Below are 17,683 nucleotides of genomic sequence, written 5' to 3' on the forward strand. Positions count from 1 at the left end.
ACCTTCCCTGCTGGGAGAGGTGCAGGCCAGCTGCATGGCACTGCATTAAGAACTGGATCAGGGAAAACCACGGCCGGTACTCCCAGGTACGTGTCTCTATAAGCGAGCAGGTGGTAAATCAACTGCTCACGCTACTTGTGGGGCTGCGGTAAGAAAAAGGCAGCCCCCTGCCCGAGCTCCTCCTCGGCACCGGAACCCCCGAGGGCAGGCGCGTTTTCCCCGAGCGCCGTTGGGCGCCGCACCGCGCCGGGCCGTGGCCGCCGGAAGCGGGGGGGGGGGCGGCCGGAAGCGGCGGCGCCGCGACCGCTGCGGGCGGGAGCGATGCTGGCGGCGGCGTCGGCGGCGGGACGCCGTGTGGCCTGCGCCGTCTCCGGCGGGGTGGACAGCGCTGTGGCCGCCCTGCTGCTGCGCCGCCGAGGTGGGTGGTTGCGGCAGGGCCGGGCGCGGCGGGGTCCGCTCCCCGCGGTCACCCGCTGAGTGCGGCGGGTGGAACAGCCCCACCTCGGGCAGGGCACCTCGGAGAGCCGGGCGCCTCGGGGGCGGCAGAAGTGAGCGGTGAAGGAGGGGATGGAGAAACTCGGAGTGACGTCGTTGCCAAGAAGAGCTTGTTTTGCGTGAGCTGTTTGCTATAGGGAAAAACAGTCGTGCAGTAACGGCGCTGCAAAGCTCGGCGGGATGTTTGCTTCGTGCGGGACTCTCGCAGTTACTCGAGCAAGTCTTGAGAAACACAGGTTTGGGATCCAGGCTGTAAGAATTTCGCTTTATAAGTCATTCTTACCTTTATTTCATAGGCTACCAGGTGACAGGCGTGTTCATGAAGAACTGGGACCCTCTGGACGAACAAGGAACTTGCTCCGTTGACAGAGATTGCGAAGATGCTTATCGGGTTTGTCAGAAGCTTGATATTCCTTTTCACCAGATCTCCTACGTGAAAGAATACTGGAATGAAGTATTCAGGTAGAAACACGTTTAAAATAGGTGGTCTTTCAGTATATTAGCACGGTACCGTCTTACTGTGAAAAGTAAGGATGGACAGATAACGGGCAATGGGAATTTATTGAAGTATTAGCAGTGCTAAGAGAAAATACTAAAGTCTGTTAAATATCAGAGGAATTACTTTTCTCTCATTCATATTTAATATCAAAATTTATATGTTGGTTTTAGTATGTTTGTTATTTTTGAAATGAATAGATTTCTTCCTGGTTATAAGTGCATAGCAACTGCTTTGCTGCGGCTTGTTTCTTCTGCTTCCAACATACTGGCCCAACCTTATGGCAACTTGAGAAAAAAATATTTAATGGGGCGCTGTTATTGTCTGCAAGCGTAACTTATCCAGTGTGTTTTACGTTAATATGTACTGACTCCTGTTTACCACAAAGTGATCATGAACTATCCATGTTTCTTTAAACTTCTAACAAATTGGAAACTGTTCTCTAAAGAGGATGTTCAGATTTTCTGTGAATTTGTTCCACTTTAAGGGAAGAAAGATCTGCATAGGAAAAACTGAAAGTTTTTCTTGGGAGGCAGGAGAAGGTGGCGAATACTAGTATAACAACATCATTTATTTTTTTATGCACTCAACATAAGTACATAAAAGTTGTTCCCTGATCTTCATCATCCCCCTTTAAGGAGTTCTATTGTTACCTTTTCTTAGAAGAAACTGAGAAATAACCTAGTCATGCTACTTCTGCTTCATGTTGAAACGACGTCAAGGTGAACACTAAACTTTTGTACAGTCAGTGAAGAAAACAGCCCTGTTCTGGAAAAGTTCGCTCCATTTTTCCCTCCTGGTGTGAGAGAATGAATAAATGTTATCAGAACTCTTGAGGGGTGTGGGGTGTCCGTAAATGGCAGTGAATCAAAGATCAGCTTTTCCTTGCTTCTCCTAATTTATTAGTACACTGTTGCCAAACAATCTGTTGTTGCAAATGTCTTGGTTTGTTTCATAATCCTTTCTTCTTTACTGTCATCACTGACCTTGAATTTACTCCTCCTCTGGAGTCTCTCTTTAAAGGGTTATTCGTTAAAACCCACCTTTTACCAAGAGAACTATTCCAGGTCTTGTCTTGTCTTTCCTGTGGTTTGCACAAAGTCTGTTTCAGATCTTTACATCAGAGAGGTTGCATAGGTGTCCCTCGTTGGCCTTTTCTCAAGTTCTGTACTTTACTTGAAGTTCCAAACTGATGAGAGCCTGGCTTTACACTGAGTCTTTTATAAAACTTCCAGCGTCCTCTTGCAGTATTTCCAAAGGCTTATTGTGTTATCATAAGAGTACAGCACTGACCCAGCAAGAGGGAGGACCTCTGAGTAGACCCAGGTGATTTAATTATTAGTATGAATTGTCAAATTCAGAACTCTTAAAAAGGAGTTAGACAAAATAAGAGATGTTGCTTTATTTTCTATATATGAATGTAATGCATAGCATGGTAAGGAAGAAGCAATTCTGTTTCAGATGGTGAAAAGAAAAAACAATTACTAGGGTTGCTGGTGTTTCTTTTAAATCCAGTCTGTGCTCTCAGTTCCTCTAGAGTTCAGTGACTACCGAGAACAAGCAAAATAATGCAGTGGTCAGGCCTTTTGATATCTCAGTGCATCACTGTATACTGGTTTAATTTCATTAGTTATTATTTCAGTGTTTTCAAGCAAATAATACTAAGCACTTTAATTATACAACAGTGTAAAACTACAACGTGACTTTGAGAAACTACTTGAATTTCTTGAAGGAAAAAGAAAAGACAAGAAAAAATCTCTCTAAAATTAAGCCCCATGACTGCTTATGGTGGCGTTATTACAGATTAAGTTATTGTCCATTCAGCTGAGACACAGTAACTCATAGTGTGTACGCCACTGCACTGTCACTTTGAAAAATTAAACAAGATTGTTTAGTAGGATGCGCACAGTGGGCAGCCATGTCTCCCCTGGGGGAATATTAATTTAATAAAATGCGGTTACAAGATTATGAGTGATCATTTGACCCCATCCTCAGTGCACTTTGGAGAAAATCTTCCAAATGTTTTTTATTGGTTAAAATCTGATGAGTATTTTATTTCTTACATATAAATGCTTAGTATGACTGGGTCTCAAGTTCTCATGTTTAAACAGATCGTTCTGTCTTGGATAGTCTTATGCAGTGTTAATAATGTTGATATACGTTTGAATTTTTATTTTACAGTAACCTCTTAAAAGAGTATGAATTGGGAAGGACTCCTAATCCTGATATTATGTGTAACAAGCACATCAAGTTCAGCTACTTTCTCCATTATGCTATGGATAACCTTGGTAAGGCATTTTCAAGTGTGTCAGTACAGAGTGTGTGCTGTGGAAATGCTTAAGGGGTATAAACTCTTGAAAAGGTGGGGAAAAACGTGAGTTCATACACAATGCAGTATTTCAAAATTCGCAAAGTATTTGGTTTTAAGTTTGCCTTTACATGTAGAATCATAGAATGGTTCTTCAAAGGTCATCTAGTCCAACCCCCGTGTTGTGGGCAGGGACATCTTCCACTAGACCAGGTTGCTCCTAATATAGGAATGGATTTAATTCAGGAACATACATTGACCTGACCACCAAGTTTTACATTCTTAAGTGGTCCTTAGAGTACAGAAGCACAAGTGCTGGTATGATGATTAATCGTTTACATTATTTAAATAGCAGGAGTACAGTTATTGTCAGTATAAGACTTCTCTATAGGTTTTCTTCATTCATTACTTTCTGCTTTTCTTACTGGATGTTTATAATCCTGTCTTAAACTGTGAATTTCAAGTATGTGCCTTTGTGTTTTGTGTGGTTTTTTTCTTGATAGGAGCAGATGCAATTGCTACTGGGCATTATGCTAGGACCTCACTAGATGATGAGGAAGTGTTTCAACAGAAATATATTAAAAGACCACAAAGACTTTTCAGAAACCGTTTTGAAGTTAGAAATAGTAAGTGGTTTCTTCATTTCATATTTCATCCTAGATATGAAAGATACATTTAAACTGTATTTGGTGTCACAGAACCGTGGAAGTTTGTTACCTTACAATATTGCCATTTAAACCCCAGGCCTTTGTAGAATGTTGATTGCACAAAACAGGGGATTTACATTACTGAAAATTGCCCTGACTAGTCAAGTATTACATTTTCTATTTTAAGAGTTCTGATCCAGGTGCAGAGGTAAGAATAAGCATTTCAGTAGTAATCAACATTCTGGAGGAGCTGTAATGTGGATTAAGGAGCTAGGGCTATCTTCTATACCCTTGAGAAGTATTTCAAGAAACCTTTATCAAGTATTTCCGTGACTTACATAAAATTTTCTTTTTTAATGTTTCTTCTATTTTGGGGAATGTATTCTTTGGCTATTCAGTATATAGTATAGATAGAACTCATCACGGGGATATGCTTGAATGGAATTTTGGAATTAAGGCTTTGAAATGTTAAAATTAATCACGTACTTTTATGCAGTAATTGGACTGTATGTTGTTTTACTGGAAAAAATTCAGGTTTTCATTCAGTAATTGAACTATTCTGCCTTATTTCTCTGTTCTTCTATAGAAGCCTGGTTTTCCCAGGTAGATCAAGGTTCTGCCTATGCTGCAATTGAAAAGTGCAAATGCAGCATGTGCTGACATTTTTAAAGCCATGATTCTCAGGTCAGCAAAGGTACTAGTAGCAGGAGTGCAGGCTTTACTCTTCACTTTAATAGTCCACCTGTGGCTATACGTAATCAGAGGTTGATCTCGGCACCACAGCAGTTCTCTTGTTATCAGTCCCAAAGCCAGCTTGCTGAATGCTGGTTTGGGTATTTCTCTGCATGGTGTGATCACAGCTTGGATGGGCAATGTAGAGATTTCCCAAATAGCTCTGCCCTGGGCCGTAACGCAGTAAAGTAACTCAGATAAAGCTCTGATGTATAATGAGAAGCATGCTATACCCAAAGGGAAAGAAACTTCAAAACTACCATTATGCAAAACTGCCATGGCGATGGTTTTGTGTTACAACTTCTCTGCTTTCATTTGTTCTGCACTTAAAGGGGCTTATTTGTTTCTTTGTTTTAATTTTATTTCTGGAAAGTTCAGATGGCCCAGCAGGACCAATGGTCTCTACTTATGACAGGCTGTGATTCACAGCTGCAGTATTTTGTGATGTTCTAAACAGGTTTCCTGCCTTGTTACTGAGATTTTCTGTTATTGAGTTGTGACTGAACTCTTGGCCTGTAGTTAGTGTTCATTTGAGTCAAGAAACTCCTAAGTAGCATTTGTACAACAGCAGGCCTATTAGCTCTTAAACAGAGTGGACAGAATGTGACTGAAAAGCTATACGAGTTTTATTTCACCTGGGCAATCAGGAGACTTCATCTATTTTAAAGAAAAAGTCAAACTCTCCTCTCTGAGCATTGGGAATAACTCTGCTGTTCGTTCAAATCCTTTACGTATAGCAGTGTGATTTCAGGGCAAAATTGAATGTCTTTTTGGAGACGCATATACTCTAAGATATTTGAATCTTCACTCCCTCTTTCACATGAAATGGGAAAGCTGTTTTCGTATTGTTGATGTTCTTGCCAGTGACACATGCAGTGTTGTAGTAGATGGGGCAGTGTAAAACTTTGTAAGATTCTGCGTTGTACAAAATCAGAATCTTTCTAGATCATTTTAGTGATGAGAAGATATCCAAATGTTTTCAATTAGATTTTGGAAAACCTGAAAAATACTTTCACATGTGTTTGGAAATAATAAAACTAAAATGTCGATTGTCAAACAAAATACTAAAGAAAGTTGAACTATTAAAGGGGGTTATGTTGAGATGCTTTGTGTTTTGCACTTTGCAGCTGTGAAACTCCTTCAAGGGGCTGACCTTTTTAAGGACCAGACCTTCTTTCTAAGTCAGATCTCGCAGGATGCTTTGAGGAAAACCATTTTCCCTTTAGGGGATTTAACAAAAAGTTTTGTAAAGAAGATAGCGGCAGAGCATGGCCTTCATCATGTGCTAAAGAAAAAAGAGGCATGGTAACACTTAAATTCTTTTGATTTGTATTTCTCTCTAAAATAGACTTTCCTGAACTTTTTGAACTTCGATCTGTGACAACTTGTCTGTTTCTGAGCACTGTAATAGAATAGGTTGGGAAGCAGTTTTATAGCTGTCTACTTGCTTGAAAGTACTTTTATGAGCTTGTGGTTAGTTGTGCGTTATAGTTTGCAGATCATTTATCTACCATTGTATCTCAGAAGAACTAAGGTGACGGTGAGTGTGTTAGGATGCTGTGAGCGTTAAGGAAAGCATTCTTTAGTACAGCAGGTGAGAAGCCTTTGATCTTTATTTTCCGTAGCTTTTAAAGGCTTCCTCACTGGAATTGTTTTTCAATATGTCCTTATAGAAATTGGATTGTACTGTTTTTCCACAGTTACTCTTTTAAAAAAAGTTCTGTTTCTCTGAGAACTAACGCTTTGTGAGTTCATCCTAAGAAAATGCAATGCAGGCAGCAATTGTACTGCTAATGCTGTCTTGATTGCTTTTAGTGTTTATATTAGCCCACTGTAAATGAGTGTTTGAAGGATGTGGGCAGTAACTGAAAGGAAAAGGAAAACCTATTTGGTTTTGAAAGTTTTTTTTCAAGAGATAAACCATTGTAGTCACCAAGGTTAATGTAACTATTTATTGAACATGTGTTCTGTTACTTCTCTTCTGTGCTTATGGCTCTGATACTGTATAGAATTAGTTTACCTATGTTGTAGCAGATGTGGTTTTGGTTATTTTATGAGATGCCTAGCGTAGTTGGGGATACATGGGAGGGGATCCATCTTGGACAGATTATTAATTTTTCTCTACTTTTACGGATTCAATACCACATTTCCTTTTCAGAGTATGGGAGTCTGTTTCATTGGTGAAAGAAACTTTGAAAATTTCCTTCTTGAGGTGAGTAACGTTAAATCTATGACAATCTTTGTCTTCTGGTTTTCAGTAGTAATTTATAACACAGCCTACAGAAGAATCTCCCACAGCTTGTGGCCCACACTAAGTAGCGATGTCCCATCTCCATTTGCAGTCCCAAGCCTACCCAGAAGCTAACGCCAACAGCCGGTAGGAAGTATCTCGCCCCTCCACCAGAAAACAGTCACGTTCTGTAGCAAAAGGAGTACGTGAACTTGCACTCCTGTGCCTGCCAGGCTCTGACAAATGGTTGGGATATGAAAGGGGCAAATGGCTGAATCCCGCTGTCCCCTGACATAAGTGAGGATGGAGGCAGCGAAGCACCGAAATAGTGCCGATAGGGACTACCCTCCCTACTTTTCTCTCTAAAGCAGCATCAGGGAAGAGGCAGTAAGCTGCTTGGGCTGAGTTTGCTTCTTGAAAAGTTATTTTCCAACTTCAAGAGAACGTAGTGACAGAACCTGAAATATACTGTGAGGGTTTTTGGGGTCATCTTGTGACTTAAACAATCTCTTCCTATTTGGTAGTATTTAGAACCTCAACCAGGTAACTTTGTTTCCATTGAAGATAAGAAGGTGATGGGAACACACAAAGGTAATTGGCTAACCCACCTTAATAACTGTGTTTAGATAAATGGAACAATACTGCTTACATTTGGAGGGACAATGGGACAAATTTTGTGAAATTCCAAAGTAATCTACAGGTTTTTCCCAGTTTGATAACTAATAATCACGGAAAACTTGCTTTATACAATAGTAGAGCCTTGAATTACAACTGATTCTTGATTTTGTTCCATATCGCAAGAAAGTAAATGATAATTATTAGGATTACTCTGTTGATACTAAGTGGTTGTTAATTTAATACCAAGACCATTGTTCATTTAATTCTTTCAAAATGACTGTGCTTTGGTTCCCGATTCCTTAGTACCTAAACTTTGCAGAAAATTACACCGTGCGCTTCAGTGATACACAGTAGGACATCACCAAACATGGGCAGTTTGCCTTTTCTTTTCCTTCTGTGTGTCCTTCCTTTGCTCTCCTCGGTTCTAGCTACCAGAACTGAGTTCCTCTCCCAAGTAATTTATGGAAGTAGGATATTCTACTAGTACATGAAAGTAAGGGAAACTGGTAAGACTGAGTGGTAGCAAAACCACAAATTGAAGCTGAAATAAAGAAATATTTGTATTTTATAATCCCTAAGAATACCAAAATTGAAATGGATTAATTTGAAATCATGTGCTTCAGGTACAGATGAAAACTCTTAGGCATGGTGGTGTTGGGTTGGCAGTTGGACTCGATGATCTTAGGGGTCTTTTTCCAACGTTAATGATTCTATAATTCTGTTAGTTTAGTTTGTAATTGGCACACTTCTCTAAGACAACTTGGTTCATTATTCTTTGTTTAGTGGTGCACTTTTGGGGAAATGATTTTAACATATTTTTCTGAAAGTAAAAGATTAAAAGTTGCTAGCAGCATTACATTTTTCTATTTCTTTAGGTTGGTTCCTCTACACAATAGGCCAGAGGGCTAGACTAGCAGGCCTGAAGGATGCTTGGTTTGTTGTAGACAAAGATGTGCGCACTGGGGATGTCTTTGTGGTGAGTTAATTAACGCTGATATTGCAAATGACTAATGGAAGTGCTTTATGACTCCTGCTGTACAGAATGTGATGGTAACCTGGGCAGAATTCTTGGCTTTCCTCTTGGGGGAAACAAGAACCAACTAGTGCAGCATCAGTGAAACATCCTGTCCAAACTGGCTTTTCTTGAGAAGAAAATTGTTTTAGATTTTGGCGTAGAACTTTTCCAAACAAAGGCCAATCTGCTGAGCTCTCATTTCCTACTCTAAAACGTGAGGTTTTTTATTGTAGTTGTTATGACACAGTATATAAAATGTGTATTATTTTGGTTTACTATGTATTGCTACTTTCTTTTTCTAGTAAAAGAAGTATTAGCCAGTAATACAGTTTTATCATTTTGAAAACTGAGTCGGAATATTTATAATACTGTGAATCATTGCTATCTTAATGACTAATCATATGAGATGACTGGGATTTCTGCGGCTTGCTGACATATTTAATGTTTCTTGCTGTTCATGCAGTTGTTATTCTTCTTTGATACTGATGTGAGTATAATGAGGTGTTCTGCTACTTGTTGATGTGCCTGCAGGTGAAAAATCATAATGAACGCTGAAAGGAAACAGGCAGAACCACTAAGAAAAAATTTTTATGCCCCACAGTAAGGTTGTTTGTCTGCAACGCCTTTGTTGAGGAGGTGTTGAGATGAGAAATTGGCGAAGGAGGAGGTAGTATCTTGTTGAGGTAGAATAAGGAGGGCAGTAGATATCTGAACTCAGCCTGAAGAAGGCAGAAATATGATTGGAGGAAAAAATACAAGAAGGGACATGACTCAGATGTAGAAGACTGACAAATAATTCAGGCTTGCTTTAGCCTATTTTTTTCATTAAAGGCTTCCACCTGGAAACTGATAAAGTGCTAATAAATGCTTGCTTTCTTACTCATTTTGCCTTCGTTTTGATATGCTAGATGTTTTTTCTGTATTTCATGCTTTACAAGTTATTTGCTCTCTGGCAAAAAAAAAGCATTAAATAAACTTTGTATTTTAAGGCACCATCAACAGATCACCCTGCTCTGTACAGAGACCTATTGCGGACAAACCGAGTGCACTGGATAGCGGAGGAACCTCCTGCAGAGCTCGTTAGAGAGAAAATGATGGAATGTCATTTCAGGTTTCGGCACCAGATGGAACTGGGTAATCAAACTTTGTTTTGTTTTTTGTTTTACTTGGTTTCTGAAACTGTGGTAGTGTGTTCAGTGTAGTTTTGCAGAAATAGTTGAAATGTTTTGGCTTGCCTTTCTGTTTCTGTATTGTCTTTATAAAACAATTCTGTGTAGTAGTATCTTGACTTACATCTGTTTAACCTAGTCATGAAAGTGGTTCTTTTTTTTTTAATGTGAACATAAGGATTAACTGGCAGGTTTTTGGCCATTTTCTGCTCTAGTGCCTTGTGTGCTGACTCTAAACCAAGATGGGAGTGTGTGGGTGACGCTAGTGAAGCCAGCAAGAGCTATCACACCTGGGCAGGTAAGTTATTAGAAGTGATTTTCTTTCCTTTTTTGTGTTTTGACTTCTCTGGCAAATAAAACAGAGTAGTGTTTTTATTAGCTGGAGCAAAATAGCTAATTTATTTGCATGTGAGAGCAGTTAGCTGTATTTTGACTATTCATCAACTCTTTTGAAGGAGGTTGTTTCTAGTTTTAAATGGTCTATTACCCATATAGTCTGTGAAACTGGCTTAAAAGTTTTAGAAATACTTAAAAACATCTCTGGCAATCAGTTGTATATGTAGAAATGGAATCTGTTCTTTTCTTCAAGAAATAGATTTTTAAAAGGTATTAGTTTGGTAATTGCTTAATAAGGTTTCAGTGTTCAAATTTGTTTAGTGAGGATCTTTGTCCAGTGAATGTCATTGTCCGGAACAGTACTGAGAAGAGGTACTGCGTGGTGATGTCTTTTAGCACTGCTAATATAAAGATACTTCACCACATCATAAACCACTTCTCATTTTCTTCATGCCCTCTCCCAGCATATGTTCTACCTTCCTTTTCCCTCGCCAAAATTTGGGGGCCCATGGGACACATCAGGAGGGAAATTGTGAGAACTATTTGTAATGGAGGGAGGGATGCGTATAAGAGAGCTGAGCTGAGAAGTCTCCAGCCAGAGCTGATAGGGACGAGAAGCCCCTGACTGCCAGGAGCTGCTGAGCCTGTCACCGGGCTCTTTATCGCAAGGTAATGAGACATGGCCCGGAGGTCTGTGCTCCTCCTCTCCTGCAAGAACCTGCTGGGCACACCAGGGAACCCCAGTGGCTGCCTTCCAGATGGCCTGCTCCGGTAGTCCTTGGTCCCCTTCCTGTTTTGAGAAGTGCTGCTGTAGCCTGGGCACCGTTGTCTGGGGGAGGTCAGTGAAGATGCAGATGATACGTATGCCGTCCCCTGTGGGAGAGGAAGCTTTCCAGCACAATCCATTCCACCGCAGTAACTGAAGATTTTTGAGATAATCTTGTAGAAGTTCATGATGGAATTTCCACTGACATGTTTATAGTTACACTCATGTGAGCCAACAAATCCTTCACATTTTTTATTTCTTTTTTTTTCTCTAAGATTTAGCCAGAGTAAGTATAAATGAATACGCTCACTGTCCAGCAGGTCTTGCACAGCCTGCAGTTGCTCACCATGCCATTTGCAGCTGCTGAAAAGACTTTTCCTGTGTTTATCTCCTAGTTTGCTGTGTTCTACAAGGGTGATGAGTGCTTGGGCAGTGGGAAGATCCTCAGGATGGGCCCATCGGTGTATACCATGCAACAGGGCAAAAACAGAGAGGAGAGTCCAAAGAAGGAAGAGATTGACAAAATAGAACCAGCAACGTAACACATGGGTTTGTTTACTGAAGGACTTTGGAGAATTTGCTGCCTGAGAATAATAAAAACAATAATAAACATTTTTTTTGTTTATCTGTATGTTCTAAAGGTCAGTAGACTGTTGAGTCCTAGCTCTTGACTGTTAGCACTGAACAGGTTTCAAACTAAAGCCAGTTTGGTACAGTTTTACTGGACTGGATGGTGATATTTACATTACTACATATCAAGGGATGTCTTAAAGTTGTTCTGTAATAGTAGTTACACATACAAGAATTTTAATATGAAAATCATGTCCGAAATCATAAATCTGTCTTTTATGCCAATGTGAAATACTTTTTTTTCTTACTTGAAGATACCTGTCCCTAGGTAAAGTACATATGTTATTTTACAGTAAATGTATGTTTGTGCTTTGAACTCTGGAAAAGGAACGACTGATATTTAAGTTCAGCATTTTGAATGAACTCCAAGCAACAGATATTTATTTTTAATTTTATGTAGTTTTATAAGAAAGGCTTTAGATTCTGAAGCTGTATTAAGTAGTGGTTTCAGATTTTTATGTAATTCAGAATTACAAATCTAGGGGCTTAAAAACAGTCTTGATTGTTAAACTTTTTAACTAATTTTTTGTTAACTGCTGAGGGCAGAGGCTGTTTGGTTTGTCTCCTGGGGAGGAGACATTGTGCCTCAGAAAAATGCAAATTCATATGCATTTCCTTGTTATGTAACTAACTTAATATAGACCTGATAATAATTGGGTCTTGCCATGTATTAACATGGAGTGGTATTAGGAAGAGGTGAATCCCCCTGTCAAAATTATCTATGATTATATGGATTGGGTGCATATTGAGGACACCCTAAGTTTATAATAAAACTTTATTTCAGCAAGTCAAGAAAAATGAATTCCTGTCTTTCAACACAGTAGTAGAAGATAACTGTGCCTACAGAACAGCTGTGCAGGAGCAGGACTTTCCAGATGAGATTTGCATCCAATTTGGGCGGTAGGAAGGCTGTACCTTGAATAGATCTTTTCAGCAGATGTGAAGGCTTGGATTACGTGTACATCCCTTTCTGTTGTCCTGTATCTCTATAAGGAAAGTAAAAGGTGGTCTCTTTTCTTCAAAGTGTGGAAGTAAAAGGGGGAGGAGACACTCTTCAGTGTCTACCTGCTAGTCTGGCAAAGTTAAACACACAGTTCAGGGAGCCCTGTGAAAAAAACAAACGTTTAAAATCTTATGTATTTATTTGAATTTACAGTAGATCTGCCTGACAGGGAAAAAAGCCATCTGTTTTCACTGGTGCCAAAATCAATTAAATTTAAATGTCTGTCTTCAGAGTGTCTATCCATACGCAGGTTAACTGTAAAGATTATTCACGCTTCACGTCTGCTCTTGATTTGTGTTAGGTTAGTTGTGTTACGGGTCCTGGTCATGACTTTTATGTGGTTTTCCTGATGTTTTCCTTATCTTTCCTGAAACTTTTGTCTTTGCAAAATGTGGAATTAATTACTAAGGAGTTAGTGCTTCACATTGTCCTCATCTGAGTTTTCCAGTAAATGTCCCAATTAAAATCTTCACACATGTTTTGTGTTACACTGGTGTGGTTTTTATTGCTTCATCCCACAGCACTCCCAGGTATGTTTGTTGTTTGATACTGTACTGGTAGCGGTAGGTTCAGCTGTGAGGACCTGAAATAGGTCATAGCCATTTCTCTATCTTCAAATTCCACTTTCTTTTAAAATTCACAGAATTGCAGAGTTTGGCAAGGACCACTGGAGATCATCTAGTCCAACTCCACCGCTCAAAGCAGGGGCAGCTAGAGCAGGTTGCTCAGGGCTGTGCACTCCACAACCTGCAGCTCCCCCCGAGCTGTCTCTTCTCAAGGCTGAACAGCCCCAGCTCTCAGCTTCTCCTTGTATGACGGATGCCCCAATCCTCCCTCGTCAGCTCCTCCATATCTGTGTCAGGAAGTTATCAGCGCTCCAGCAACCTCTGCGACTGCTTGTGCCTTTCTGTGTTGTCCCTCCAGCAGGTATCAGTGGTTTTAAGTCCTCCATGAGGAGCAGGGCCTGCAAATGTGAGGCTTCTTCCAGTTGTCTGTCTTCCTGATCACCTACAGCAATGTCATCCACATAGGTTGCCCCTCTAATCCTAACCCACGTGCTCTCAGCTGGCTCATTGTCCACCTCTGGGCAATGCTGTCCTGCTCTCTGGCATCCAGGATGAGTCCCCTGCCTCCCATCCCATCCTGTCCTTCCTGGAGAGCCTGTTCCCACGCACGGCAGCACTTTGGCTGTGTGAGCTGTCCCACTGTGACTTCGTGAGCCCGACTGCACACACAGCTCCTGTTTCTCTGGTGTGTTCCCCATACTGCAGGAGTGTACAGACACTTCAGAGGGCATCTGGAGAGGCTCCTCCTGCCTCTTTTTTTGTTTTCAAGGTCTCTCCTGCCTGGATCACCCTGCTGCTGTAGCTTGCCAACCCAGTCCATCACTGGGTATCCCTGTGACATCCTGGCTCCAAGTGCCTGGTGAGCAGCAAACCTCCCTAGACACCAGGTTGGGTCAGCAGCTGGAGCTTCTGTCCCCTGTGGCAGGGAGTGTCCCGCTGCTGTCCCTCTGCCTGTCCCTCCTCCCATACAGTGGTGTGTTTGGGCTCTCAAGGCTGCAGGGTTTCAGGGAAGATCCAGTTAATCTCGCCCTCATCACCTCTGAGGTGGCCTAGACTGCCGGCCTCCTGCCATGGCTTCTGGTGACACAGACCTTCCACCAGTGCCTACCTCCCACAGGCAAGGAGCCCAGCTCTGCCGGCCCTCCCTCAGGAGCTTGGTCTGAGTTGAGGTCATTGTTAACATTTCCTCATTCTTCAAAAAAATGTGAGTTATTTGGTTTTAAAGTCCTGAAGTTGCTGACTAGATACTGTTGTGGTTGCCACCAGCTGGGAATGAAAGTCAGACCTTTAGAGCTGGTAAATGACTGCTGGTAATTTTGTTTAGGTTAAGGCTCTGTCTGACACTAGTAGTTTCCAACCATTAACATTTCTCTTATATGATGAGTCCTTACCTCATTTTTACTATCATGTTTCTACCAAGCGGCGCTTCCTTTCCTATGTTCCTCAATTTATGTTTAAACACATACATTCTTTTGCATTACTAAACCTTCAAAATTTAGGTTCTCAGAGCTGCCTAAAAATGTCTGCTTCTGGGACTGCCCAAACCCACTGAAATCACACAGCACGGGGACATGAGGGTACCAGACTCTGCTGGGAGCTCAGGTTGAAGGAACCAAGATCCATACATCCGGTTCCCATCGTCCTGGTTTTAAACTCCCTTGCTTTTAGACACTTTTGAACCTGCTCCAAAAAAGTTTTCCAGGCCAAAAGAATACTTAATAATAAATTTGAATAGGCTTTGCAAATACTTTCAGAACAACAAAAAAAATCCCACAATAATTTTGATAAATTTGCTATTTTTTTGCAAGAAAATGTTCATCCTGCCCTATAGGCTTAGTAGTTACTTGTGCTTTTCTGGGTGTGAGCATCATTTCAGTGATGGGTGGAGCAGCTGGGTGGTTTGAGCTCTGCTTTACTCCCTGGGTAAAGTGTGGTGCTGCTGGCTAGGAGCAGAGTGAGAGAGCACCGAACTCCAGGGGATGCCGCATGCAAGCACAGGGAGGTGTTTCCCTGCGGTCTGAATGCGTTTCCTGAACCTTAGAAGAGAAAAGGACTTTTTTCACCCTTCCTCAGCTTTTTTTTTTTTTTTCCTTTTTATCTCTATCAGGTGGGTTCACTTCTTATGAATCCCATTCTGAGGACAAACTCTCCCAGTGCATTATCCCTGGGAAGGCTTTGCTGCTGGATTGCTGCTACGATGCCGGGCGCATCCCGAGCCCAGGGGACTCAGGGTGCTCGCTTGGCTAAGGCACAGTTGGTGCAGAAGTCATAAGTGTTTTTAATATCGTTATGGTGAATTTAGGAGTTCTGGCAATGAGATCCCAGGTTTGCTGAGAGCTGCTGAGGCAGTGCCTCATAGCAGGAAAGTTTAGCCAATGCTGCTCGTGGCACAGCTGGCACGGGGCACAACGAGCGTCTGCTATAACTCCTGTAGGATGGAGGCTTTTTAACAAATGCTCCGCTTCCCTCTTTATCTTTAAGCATCCTTAAAACTGGATACAGCAGCAATCCAGGATGGCTAATGCAGAAAATTCATAAGCTACCATGCTGCTCTTCGGTGGAAACCTCTCTAGCAATGGTCTCAATTCACTTTTGAGGCTCAGGGACTTTGACTTTTTAAGAAAGCTGAACCTCCTGGTTCTACTGAAGAAACCTCATCTGAGGAAGAGGTCAGTATGGACAGTGTTTGGTTAGTAGAGACTCACTGTCTGAGAGGGATGGAGGCTTCTTCTCGGCTTCAGTGTAGCTCAGCCTCTTGCCCTGATGATGAGCAAAGACCTTTGACATGATAAAGCAATTGCTGCTCTTGCTCCCAGTGAATCTCACCGTACCACTGGGAGCTATGAATTATTGGGCATTTGTGAAATTCAAATTGCAAACGGCTTCTTGCATGGGATGTTTTACAACAGGTTGCACACATCTAGCAACATGAAGCTCGCATGTTTAAAACAGCATTTCCAAAGAGCTTGTAGTGTTCAGAGGGGGTGGTACACTTCTCTTTCCATCCCATGAGTTTCTCCTGGGTAAGGGTCTTAACTACTGACCTCCTGCATGAGATCCTTGCTGCTCTTGTACGTAGGGTCTCTGGCAAGGGGAGTTTTATTCTGTCCTGCACAGGGACATAGCTTCTCAGGGGAGCCGGGCAGAGCAGCCTATAGAGGCACATATCTACCGCTGGATCTGGCTGTTATACACATGATGAGCAGCACCGTCACCATTTCTGACTGTGTTTGTAGAGGACGGTGGTTTCAGCAACACCTGTCCCGCCTGGCTGGTGCGTGCAGTAGCGTTGAGAGCGGCACCCAAATCCCATGCTCCAGCCTGCCCCGAGGCTCGCAGCCCAACCTCGATCATTGCAAAACGGTTGTGAAAACCCACAGGGGCGCAGCTGTAATAGCATGGAAACAGGGACGTAAAAGAGCAAGGGGAGAGCAGAGGCCGGAGCCTGGGGTCGGGCGGCCGAGCTCCCCACAAGGGACCGTCACTGACACCATCTCTCTCACGCAGCCTTTGCCAAGGCTGGAATTTGGCCAAAGTTTGGCTTGAACCAGGTAAGAGCAGTTTGACTGGCAGGTGAATTTTCTTTTTTTCTCTGCTGCAGAAGATTAGCATCGACAGGCTTTTTAAAATTCATTGGCTTTTCACTTTTTTTGGTCATTTTTCTCTCACTTTGGGCAACAAATTGCAAGCAGGTGATGATTTCAGTTTCAAGTTGTCATTAAGCTTTTCAGGTCTTGAAATATTTGGTTTCAAAGATTCAAGTGAGTAACTATTTAAAAAAAAAGGACTTTTCCCCTCCAAAGTAGAGAACATGGTAACAAGATTTGGATCATGTAACTGAAAAACTACGACTCGTGTCAGCTAAAGACTGAGACTGAATCGAAATCTCTGTGGTACCCTGTGACTATGTTTGAAACCTGTGGTGCTGAGCCTATAATGGCTGAAAAAAAAATGTACTCCAAGTGCAGTCTTATTCCAAAAGTGTTTGTGTAAAACCTTGTTTTAATTGCTCTCCAGGTTTCATTCCTTCTTGGCAGTGTTCCTGCCCCAGCTGGTCCTGCAGAGCCAGAGGACGGGACATGGCTGTCCCCGCACAAGGACAGCAGCGTTGTCCTCTGATCCTGTTTTCGCCTGGAAGAAGCGTTGACTCTTAGTGTTCGTGCTGGCTTGTAGGACTGAAAGACGCTTTCATCCTTCTGCTTCAAAATTAAGTGTCCACATGCTTTCTCTCATCAGCTGGAAACCATGGGGAACAGAGCTGATATGTTGTTTTTATGATGCCGTTTTTTGCCCCTTCATAGACTAGATCTATCTTTTCAGCATACTTGTAAGCAAAAAATAACAATTTTTGGGACGCACCATTTCAGTGTGTAGGTATGCATGCTGCCGTGCAGCCCCTGTCTTCAAGGCTGAGCCCTCCTCGGGAGCTGGGAGATGTTGTGGGCAACCACCTGTGCCGACTCGACCCTGCAGGTAATGGGATGGGACCGGAGTGAAGATTCACAGCACAGCCTCAGGGGCAGGTGGTTTCAGAGTTAAGGACGCAACTTCCCCTTCCACCTTTATCTCCAAACTGGAATTTTCAAATCTCTCTCTCTTTGTCCAACCCCCCTTTCAGCTTGGAGACTTCAGCACGGGAAGGTCCAGCGAGGGTCTCTGCTGTCCCTTTACA

General features: G+C 42.1%; 1 protein-coding gene across 1 annotated transcript; it reads left to right on the forward strand.

Moving 5' to 3' along the window:
• Positions 1-288: 288 nt before the first annotated feature.
• TRMU (tRNA mitochondrial 2-thiouridylase) lies at positions 289-12,917 on the forward strand. Its single transcript, XM_054811175.1, has 11 exons — positions 289-418; positions 792-957; positions 3,173-3,279; positions 3,803-3,925; positions 5,806-5,978; positions 6,837-6,890; positions 7,433-7,499; positions 8,402-8,502; positions 9,531-9,675; positions 9,926-10,008; positions 11,208-12,917. Exons 1-11 carry the CDS (start codon positions 322-324, stop codon positions 11,352-11,354), a joined length of 1,263 nt encoding a protein of 420 aa, XP_054667150.1. The 5' UTR covers positions 289-321; the 3' UTR covers positions 11,355-12,917.
• The last annotated feature ends 4,766 nt before the right edge of the window (positions 12,918-17,683 follow it).

This window comes from Grus americana, chromosome 1, assembly GCF_028858705.1.
Source record: "Grus americana isolate bGruAme1 chromosome 1, bGruAme1.mat, whole genome shotgun sequence".
NCBI classification, from domain to species: Eukaryota; Metazoa; Chordata; class Aves; order Gruiformes; family Gruidae; genus Grus; species Grus americana.